The 10,786-nt window shown below is 35.5% G+C and overlaps 1 protein-coding gene across 2 annotated transcripts; it reads left to right on the top strand.

The window, feature by feature from the left end:
- The first annotated feature begins 2,615 nt into the window (after window positions 1-2,615).
- LOC148959277 (E3 ubiquitin-protein ligase TRIM31-like) lies at window positions 2,616-9,502 on the top strand. Of its 2 annotated transcripts, none has more exons than XM_089110963.1 (2): window positions 2,616-3,853; window positions 8,368-9,500. In XM_089110963.1, exons 1-2 carry the CDS (start codon window positions 3,722-3,724, stop codon window positions 8,854-8,856), a joined length of 621 nt encoding a protein of 206 aa, XP_088967089.1. In that variant the 5' UTR covers window positions 2,616-3,721; the 3' UTR covers window positions 8,857-9,500. The 2 variants fall into 2 exon arrangements, with proteins under 2 accessions (XP_088967089.1, XP_088967088.1); XM_089110962.1 differs by lacking the exon at window positions 2,616-3,853 and adding an exon at window positions 7,079-7,532 and having other exon boundaries at window positions 8,368-9,502.
- The last annotated feature ends 1,284 nt before the right edge of the window (window positions 9,503-10,786 follow it).

Below are 10,786 nucleotides of genomic sequence, written 5' to 3'. Positions count from 1 at the left end.
TTGCCTGAAGTAGCTTCCTGTTTGAGTCAATGGTAAGTCGCTTGTCACCATACAAAATGAATTTGAGTAAATGAATTTATATGAATAAATGAATGAATGAATGAGTGAATGAATCGCTATTTGGCTTCAATGGATGCATGAATAAATGAATTAAGGAATGAATGAATTCATTAAAGAATGGGTGAATGCATGGATGAATCGTTTTTTGCCTTCGATTTGGAAACGAGCGACTATCACAGCCACAGCCTCCTAATCAAAAACCCTCTTGTCATTCAAAATGTCGGAGCTCCCATTATCAGATCGTTAAGTGTACATGTAAATTTGGCCATGCTTCTCTTCTGAAAATGACTTTAGCATTTAGATATGCATTTTTTCAGTCGATTTGGCATCATATAACGTAGAAATTTTGAAAAGTCTGACATCAAGAAATTAATCACTAAGATACAGAGGGGCTTATACAAACCGATAAGGAATTTAAATGTTTTCATTTGATGACTGAGCGCAGACATATTTTGCTTGTTGAATGATTCATAAGTACAGTTAGAACATTTTGCATGTTTATATTAGAAATGGTTTGTGACATGATAATATTCTCATAGAATTGGTAGTGATGGTACATCCCATCTTCAAAATTGTTTTACTGTTATGAGACCTCAAAAAATAAAACCGCTTAAGTGGATTATAACAGAGGCAACCTTATGTAGATGCTGCTTTGAAATCTCTTCAAGGATCCCGCAGGGCAACACTATGACACAACGAAGATAATTTTGAAAATATTTTTGTAAACCACTACTTGTAGCTAATAAGGTTGTGGCTAATAATAAGGCAAAGCCTCGCTGTTATCATCTGTATAGTTTTATATGTCATTTTTAATACGCATATGTTTTTAACTGTTTAATCTTATAATTACCACTGGCTCTTGTAACGAAGCCTTATATATCACAGGGCGGTAATTTACTTAGGAGGCTTAAGACCTTAATTAAAGCCCTAAATTAGAACAAAAAGGTTTTTTTCCTTGTCATGAAATAATTGGAAGCTATGGATAGCCCATTAAAGGCTTTGCATGTGACTCAAAATTGCACCAATCGAATCAAGCATCTGTCATTCACATTTTCGTTGTTATCTGCGGTTTTCAACAGTTGCAGAAAATGAAAAAAAGCATCAAAAACTAATCTTTATCAACCCCAAAAATCAGCACTTTCGAGTGTTAGCTCTGATGGAATTATAAATGCTATTCTCTGTTCTTCTAGATACTTTGATCTTGTTTACGCTTGAGCAAAAATTAAAACCCACAACTACGGCAAGATGCGCCTGCAATATATAAAGCTGAAGAGAGAAATGTTCTGTTTTAGATCGAGTTTTGAATGGTTCTGTAATTACTTGTAAGCAGATGGTTCTAGCTGGACATTATTTAATCTGTAATGGGCTTAGCAAAAGTTATCTGCTCATACTGAGCGCGAGATCTCCATGTGTTTTGAAAATTCCTATGCCAGTTGGCTTGAAGTCTTCATAAGTAGGGCTTTTAAAAGCATGTATACGCAGAGAAAAATCGAAACAAACAAACAATTAATTTTTCATCAAGAAAGTACTTCCTAATTACAGTTGCCTCGTTGTTTTGAAGACAAAATTGAGGAGAGGACAGTAAAAAGCAGAATGGCGAGGACAAACAGATGGCATTTAAAAAAATTGCCCTAGCGGTCGCTCAAGATGCAGCTGAACATCTTTTAAGTTATCACTTTTTTTCTGCTTGAAATTCCCGAAATCTTTCATTTTGCCTGCTGTTGTGCCAATTATCCAGATAAACAGATTCGTTTGAGAATAACGAAACAAAAAAATCGAACAGTTTGAGCATAACGACGAATTTAAAGCGATTGTCGGTACAAGAGTGCTGTTCTGTAGGTTTATGTTAATCTTATTTCCGCGTAAGAAATGTGAGGAAAAACGAGTATTTTTAGACTGGAAGTGCTCATAGCATCTGGAAGTGCTCGTAGATTTTACCTAACGGCTTGTATTTAAGAAGATTGGAAGCTGAAGAAGAAGTTTTCTCCGTGGCTTCATCTCAACAAAACTATGGCAAGGTTTTTGTGGTAAAAGACAATCTTCGTGCATTGTTGAAAACAACAGCGCTGAACAAATACAGTTTGAGCTACCATATTCTTCGAATCGGAGCTCGCTCTCTCTTTCTATAGAACTTTGTTGTGCATTTTTGTTATGCAATCCTTTGACTGCTGTATGATAATGCTTTAATGACAATCATACTGTAATAACGACGTAGATCCTACACAGGTTGTAGCTGCAGATGATGTATTAAAGTAGACAGGTCCACTGATCAGTGAGCCAAGGCTATTCAATAGCAAGTCCGCTAGAAGTTAGGCCATGCATTCCGGTATTACCATAACAAGATGATAATAGTATCTTATATAGTAATAAGTATAGAAAATCATCTCTTACCTAAACGAATGACGAGTTTGTGAGAATCATTAGCTTTTAGAAAGAAAATATACAGCCATATACAAACATACACAAGCTTCAAAGAATTAATTTTGTGTCCTATCATAAATGTGCCGTAAAAGTTCTAGCGAGTGAATTCAATCATGTGAATATTGAAAAGCAGACAATCTGACTTCCCTGTAACACAGTTTACTGACGTCAAAAACATATGAGAGGTAAATCTATTTTCCCTAAGCTTGACCCGAACTGTCTTTATTCACAGCGAAGCGAATCCGACAAAGAGGAACGTTTGATCATCAGCTGTTTTACATTTGCAAAATTCAGCGCTCGATTCCTTCCGGTTATAAAGCCCGGCGACTGATAAATAGAGGAACACGCAACAGGCAACTGGTATAGCATAAAAATCACAATTAGAAGCGTTAGACGGCAAATTTGATCTACTTGACGACAGCCAGTTTTCATAACCGTACGCACCTGCCTGAATCAGTTTCATTTAATCTTCGCAAAGATACGCCTCACTAGCATCCAGGACCAACCACTTGCGAGGGGAGCAGAAACTGTTAAGGCCAGCAGAGACAATCAAAGCACGCGCATAACCAAGAAGGTAAAGTGACAGGAACTTGTTACCAATGCCAGTTTTATTTGAAAAAAAGTTATCTAACGAAACCAGATTCCATTGGGTGGCAGCTCAGTGTCGATAATTTATTCTTCCATTGGCAAAATATATGGATCTCAATAATCGATGACCGACGAAAACTGCAGAGAGATTAGAAAAATAGGTTGATGTTTGCGATAAAGGATTATGCCGCTGAAATAGAATTGAACTTGATTGTGAGAGTTTTTAACCGTAGATCATTATTATTCTTAACGAATCCGACTAAATTGAATTTAATCAAGCAAACTATTGAATGAACATCATCACTGGAAATACATTCTGACTTTACAAAATCTAACCAGAAACGCATGAGTGTATAAATCGACTACCGGCAAGAAGCACATAACAAGTTTGTGATAAACGATTTTTAATTACAATCACGAATAGTACAATGTGAAAAAATGAAAATGTCTTGTATACTGGTTTCATGTTTTCGGAATCGGAAGGGGAAGAAATATGCTGAAACTGAAGACAAGAAAGAGTTAGAAAATGTCAACAAAAACATTCAAGAAAAAACCAAGCTAGAAAGAAGAGGTGCGATTTGCGAACAAGATTCTGTGGATCGTGACGATTTGCTTGAACACTTGGAAAGATACATACGTTGGCAAAGACTTGATGAATACGGAATATTACAAGGAAAACAACTCAGAAATAGATACTTATTACATCCATTCTCTGAATCGCTCCATAGATCAACAAACAATGAAGAGCAGGGTGAAAGAAAGAGCTTCAAAGGAGCAGATTCTGGTAAAAAATTGAACTCTTCGTAATATACTCGATTCTTGCGTTATAATAAAAAGATTACTTGGGTTAAGTAGCAAGGGAGATTTTATATTATATATTCAGTCTGTTAGCTGGAACCCGTTTAAGAATTGTTAAAAATTTTTTGCAACAATCGCAAGACATATCTTTACTGTAAACACAATTGTATTTGATCGTCTTGTTACGACAGCTGTCTTGGTAAGATCTTTTTATTAAGGGAATAAATGGAATGTCAAAAAAGAAAAGTTGCTATGCAAATAACACTACACAGACTAAATTTAAAACTCTTTTTCGTTATTATACTTATTCTGATAAGCAGATGGTTATATCAATTTTGATTAATTCTTCATACAAATTATGCTAAGAGGTAAGGAAGAATTAACTTAGTGGATGGTAGTGGCAGGAGAGTCGAGGAGAGTTAGAAGGGGCAAAAGGTGTTGGGCCCGTGCTCTAATGGGGCCCATGATATTCTGAAGATGTCACCAAAATCCAACCGTCTCCGTTAAATGTACATTGTCTCCGTTAAATGAAAGCTCGGTTTAACAGACTACGAATATAACGAGCCGAATAGCAAGCCCTCTCGCTGTGAATAACTCTAAAAAAAGTTCTCTTACTTTAAAATTTTCAAATGTCACTTTGTTTAAGGAGCCATAATTGTTTGCTAAACTCAGGGAATTGAAAGGATGTAATTCAGTAAACTACATGCAAAGCGAGTTACATTGGTGGGTCACTCTACTGTCGCGGCTAGCGATTCGTAGAATTCACCTATCACTAATTTAACAAGGTGAAATTTATTCTCAAACGCTGCTCTCTAATTTGTTTCAAACCTGTTACAATTTCCTATACAATTCTGATGATTTCAAAAAGTGTTTGAAGGCGAAGAAAAATTAGATCATCCTTGGTTGAGATCTAATGACGTAGATAGATTCGTTGAAAAGGAGAAATCTAGGTCAAGGAGAATGCTGGTACTAGGTCATGTGCAAACGGTTGAAAATAGATTGAAGCTTTACTTAGGGATCTCACTTAAGTTACAAATGTAATTAATTACTTTCTTTCTGATTAAGAATTTTTATGCAATGTAACGACCTTTTCTCTAACAATTAGCTGCAACGCTTTTTATCCAACTTCTGGCCAATTTTGCAAGCGCCTTAAATGTCCTCACTAGTGGTTCTTAGGGGAGTTCATGTCCATCCAAAAATGATAAAGATCCTTTGCTTTCTTAAAAGATGGTTGCCCTGCAATACTCTCTCCTGTACTGGCCCACTTGTGATTGAACGAAGTTCTACTTGAAACACAGATTCTATCATAAACACTGTTAAATAAAAACTGACCTTCCCCATGATACTACAAAACATTACATATATGCAATCTATATCTCAGCGACATACTAATAGAACTGATCTCTCAGTAATTAGCTAGAGATTCGAACAGACCCATACCTTTGACTTACTTCAGGTACATTATTCCTACACCCACATCAAGAACCTGACCACAATAATTTCAGATGACGCAAACTTTTGAACAGCTTTATTAGACATCAGAGTTTTTTAAGGAAAATTTACAGTTGCACATTATTCTTGGGAGCACTGTGTTAAAGGAACAATTCTTAGTTCTTATAAGTCTAAACAAAATGCACCTGAAATGCAGGTACAGGTAGACACTTAAATTATGCATGTTTCAGTAGGCTAGGATCGCGAATCATATTACAGATTTAGAGGGATAAAACGTTTCGGGAGGCTAAACATGCTAAAAACCAAGAGCAAGGCAAGTTTTGGTTTAGTTTTAAGAACATTTTAGAAATTATTTCTAGGGGGGTTGGGGGGTCTAAAGCTCCCTATTTTAAAGAATATCTTTCTTAATAGATTTGCAATGTTATGTCAATTCTAACATATTTTGGAAGCAAATTAATAAAGTATATTATAAAATGAAACTAATTTTTTGAACATACAAGAAAAGAGGTGAGTTCATAGTTGTATATAATCTCAAAAAAACCAAACTCAATCAGGTAGATTCTCAAGAAACAAAACTTCGTTTATGGAACGACTTTAATAGCGTTTTAATAAATAACTTCAACAAAAAATTAAAATCGTCTTTATTTATTCGAGTTATACTCATTTGACGAACAAAATTAATGACGTCAAAGGAGGAAGTTGTCTTGAGTCCCAAAAGTATGTTTGAGTAATAATTGCACAACAATTTTAGAATTTAGTTGAAAATATTTGTCGTTTGAATATGCAACTTTAAAATTCAAATTCGAATCTTAATTTATTCTTGGCTCTAGATTTTTACTATCCTTTGATTTTAGAGTTTAACAGGCTCCTGCTTTGACGCTATCAATTTTGAGCTTCGTGTATACGTGACACAAAAACGAAAAACGTCAGTGACGTTTTGTAAACACTATTCTAGACATGCTACAATTCTTTATCGAATAATACATTTTTGGTAAACAAAACGAAATGATTCTACTATGCCGATTTTCAGTAGTAAAAGAATGCTCCACGCAACGTCGCACCCATCTCTATGGTCGACATGCAATGAGACGCCATGTAATGTTCTGTTCTTCTGCACGTGTCTTTGGAAATAAACTTCACGTTTCTATCGCTGTTCCTTTTTGTCTATCACCGTTTCTACGGCCCTAGTGAATCACGAAGAGGTACGTGCAGCTTTACAGAATTTGAACAATGGGATAAATAGAATTCAAAAACGGGCTTCGAGAACTGCACACAAAGACAATGTTTCTAGCATTGAAAAATGATTGGAAACTTATTTTTTTATCTTGATCAGAGGAATTTACAACTGCTCATGGCCCAAACGGAAAAGTACTTTTCTGTGCGTGTGCTCGGGGAATTATTTTCTGCTACTTACGCTTGTGCTGGAACAGTGAAGCTATGTGCAGGATTCACGCGAAAATCTGTCTAAATTTGAAAAAAAAATGCGCGGACAACTATTGCGGACAACTTCGCGCATACCCAAACTTTCAAGTCTGGCTGATAGCAGATATCTACATAACAAAATCTAATCAAAGCTTCACGAAGCCAGTTTTCTTTGTTTCTTACGATCAGCATCTGGATATCAATCTTCTCATTACATTTAGCCTTTTTCTGACGTGTATGCTTTACTACGCTATTTTTCCGTTTTTCCGCATTTTTTTCAGACCAAATTAATGTTACCACGGACTTTTTTATAAACTGCTATCACGTAATGTTTAGAAATTGCATAAGCAGAAAACTGAAACCAATAAATTGTAGATGATGATATCAAACATGCGTGGGGCTTCGCACGCCTTCTTTGATAGCCGTTCTACTTTCACTATCTCAGAGGAAAGATGACGAAAGAGGAAATAAATAGGAGATATGAAACAGAAAGATGAAGCAAATTCAATCTCATTTAAACCGGTCTTTACATTTGTGGGAACAAGACATTGATGATGATGGAATCGAGGAACGATGGAATTATGTATAGAGAAACAAATAAAAGGGTAAAAATCTACGAGCAAAACATGATTGAAGAGCTTAAGGCAGAAATTATGTGTGGAATATGTCTCCATAAAATAAATGTGCCAAAAGCCTTGGTTTGCATGCACACCTTCTGTCTTGATTGTTTGGCGTTTGTGCGACAGAAGGATGAAGTGATTACTTGTCCACAGTGCAGAATAAGAACGAAGGTGCCTGGAAATTCATATTCAGTCTCACTTAGTCACCATATTGATTTCATGAATTAACTTTTATTGCAAGAAGCATATACTATTTGAGTTATTTTTCTGTGATTGAATTTGATGTTAATTTTATGTGCGGCAGATTGGAAAGTTTGCAATTTGCGCGGATGAGTTGCTATACTGCATTTCGATTTGTGCGGCAATTATTTACAGCAAAAAATATTTGCTAATTAATATAAACATTTAATGCATTTTAATATTGCGCGGCTGCAGTCGCGATTGGGAACCATAAATCGGCCGTGCATGGCAGGCTTTCACGTCTGGCAAATGTACACCTGTCTAGGCAATTCAGTGGTAATGTTCACCATTTCAACAAGGTCACGTCACAGAATAGACAACAGTAGCGATGTAAAGGGCTTGGACATATTATTCAAAACACGCTACACTAGGCTTCATGAAATTTTCCAAATACATCACATTGTTGACTGTTTTTCTTTCTTCACGCTCCTCTCATTTGTAACATTTTTGAAATACTATTAAAAAAAGCTAGCACAGCCGATCAAAGATCACAAATTAATATAGTTTTGATCATAAAAGGGCATAAATATTCATGCAGTTATTTGCAATTTGAACTTTCAAAGAAATGAGCATTTTTCTAATTAGCAATATTTAGCCTAAAATAGATAATTATGAAGGCGAAAAAATAGTGTTTGAGTTTGGGAAAAAATCAGAAAATCAGATATTTAAATCATCAAGCAGTCAGACAACTGTAATTTCTTTGGGCATCCCTTTCAAACATATACGCATCAATTATTTGATTGATTCTTTTTGCTTTTTTCCACAGGTTAGAAATGGAGATGTCAAATCATTACCAACAGCCTTCTTTGTAAACAGGATTGGTGATATAGTTAGCAGATATCTAAAGCAAATGCAGACTGAAAGTCTTTGCACAAGGAACCAGCTAAAAAATAATGTTACATGTAACCAGATTATTCAAGGTGACTTTAATTGCTGTGATAATGCATGCATGAAATGTCATTTGCACCATCACAATGGATTACAATGTCAGAAAGAAGTAACAATTGTAACTCAGTCACAAGGTAATGATAGAAAACTTCAAGCTGAAAGGAAAATTGGTGAATCACTAGGCAGCCAAAGACAGTCATTGATACACATATCATTATCATCAAAACAAAAAGTCAATTCGATGTTAAGGAAACCTGCTTTGGTCAGTTTCAAGCCAAGTCAGGGTTTGAAATTTGATGTTTTTCTCTCAAAGACGGTTCCTGGTGGCGGTAGTCAGTTGGTGGACAATGCTAGCAGCTATGTTTGATGAGGACATGGGTATCACAGTGTAAAGCATTCTTGCTGTTGAAAATACTAATTCTTACTGACAGGAGGCAGGCAGTGACATAACTGTACCTTAATTAATCATAGTTAAATCTTGTCTGCAATTTTAGATGACAAGACAAGTAAATACATAGGTCAGAAGTGCAGAAAATTTGAGAAAATGGGATAAATTTTTTCATAAAATGAAGTTTAGCAGCAGAATAGACATTGTAACAAAATAAGAATTTCTTAGATTAGAAAGTCTGTCTGTCATCTTAAAGCAAACTAATGCCATCTACCCTATCTCTTTGATGCTGATGCAATAACTCGGCTATAGTCCCTTTAAATAAAGAAAGACAGATAACATAAGAGACTATGTTCAAATCATGGAGAAAAACAAAGTAGTAACTCTGATTAGGTCTTTCTATGTTCTTTTCCTTCTCATTCTTTCACATTTTCATATCAAAGCAAAGGAATTCCCTACCTCATCCACAATATCACATTTCCCTTTGATTTTATTGTTTACTATTTTTGCCATTGTATTAATTTACCCTACTTACCTTACTGATCATTTGTTTCCCCCCACATAATTTGTGTTAATTTCTAGTAAATTGTAAAAATTGTATATAAGTATGTTGAATGTATAGGTATTTGATCTTATGAACATATATGGAAAACATGGCTATTTTTTATAAACAAGAATGAATGGCATTAGGTTCTATTTAGATAATAATGGGGTGGGAATTATATTCAACTCACTGACCCAGATCTCTGTGACTATCCAAATACTGAAAATTATTTCGCTAGAGCAAGAAAAGTTCCAATAGGAAGTACAATTAAATCTTTAAGACCAGGAGGTAGCTTTATCTACAATGTCAGTTCTATTGGCTCACTCACTGGCTGAATCGTTCGGAACAAAGGACATGCATTGAAAAAAATCAGAGGGTTTAAAAAAGTAGGGGGGGGGGGGGCTAAAAGTGAATAGAAAGCAACGTAGCGCTTTAATTCAATGGTAAATGCTTTGCATCTTTGGCAAAAAATGGGGGGCCCCTTCTCCACAGTGCCTGGATTGGGGAACATGTCAATTTTGTATAAATTCGATGCGAAAATGTTGGCGGAGGTGTAATATTTACGGTATTACGGGTCCAGTTACGGTATTAGATTATTGTTAAAGACTGCAATGTCTCCATACCTTTGTTATGCTTGTCATGCTTTCTTTTCAATGTTCTGTGATTGTGCTAATCATCGACTTCTTGCTGCACTCCGTCATAAATCAGCACCTTGCAATATTATTAGCGCCAAGTAACAATGTCAAAACGAGGCAAGCAGTACACATTGTGAAGAAAGACAAAACATGGGCCGACCAGCAGAGCAGTAAAGAAACTCATCACTACTGGCTCCAAATTTTAGGAAAACTTCTGTATTAATTTGCTTATGAAGCAGATAACACAGCCGATTTCTCCCCTGTGATAATCAGAAAATTTAAAGTTGAACTTGTTTCTGACGATGCTATCGATGAACCCCATTTATCAACGGCAGATAAATTGTGTGTATTCAGATTGCTAAATCATCGGGGTGTGTCGATGCAGAAAAACAGATGAAGTAAAAACACGCCTATTTCATCACAAAGAATTTGCACCCCCAAAAAAGAAACTTTAGATTCTAGAATAGAATAAACTAGAAATAGCTCTTGCTAGTACTGCCCGCAAACAATTAGTTCCTTGATAATCATTGTTTTGAAAATGTAGGTCAGGATATTCGAAGAAGACACCATCTTGGGTTTTCGCAATTTTATAAAAACAGCTGCTCTAGTTGATGCTAACTTATTCTTTTTATCAAGAATTTTTGGTGTTCAGTTTGCCTTTGATTTAAGTCCAACGCCCTTTTGAAAATCATGAAGTTTTTCGAGGGTTTGACATTTATTTTTCGATAAT

Source organism: Rhopilema esculentum, chromosome 10 (genome assembly GCF_057945365.1).
Source record: "Rhopilema esculentum isolate cy_ngs chromosome 10, ASM5794536v1, whole genome shotgun sequence".
In the NCBI taxonomy this organism is placed as follows: Eukaryota; Metazoa; Cnidaria; class Scyphozoa; order Rhizostomeae; family Rhizostomatidae; genus Rhopilema; species Rhopilema esculentum.
Note: the sequence above shows the minus strand (reverse complement) of the source record. Positions and strands in the feature narration are given on the sequence as shown.

What these genes read in the sequence shown, in the direction of transcription:
- LOC148959277 (XM_089110962.1), top strand. Translation starts at nt 7,293, where the DNA reads ATGATGATGGAATCGAGGAACGATGGAATTATGTATAGAGAAACAAAT. An exon ending in AGTGCAGAATAAGAACGAAG is followed by an intron (nt 7,533 to 8,367) that starts GTGCCTGGAAAT and finishes TTTTTTCCACAG; the next exon opens with GTTAGAAATGGAGATGTCAA.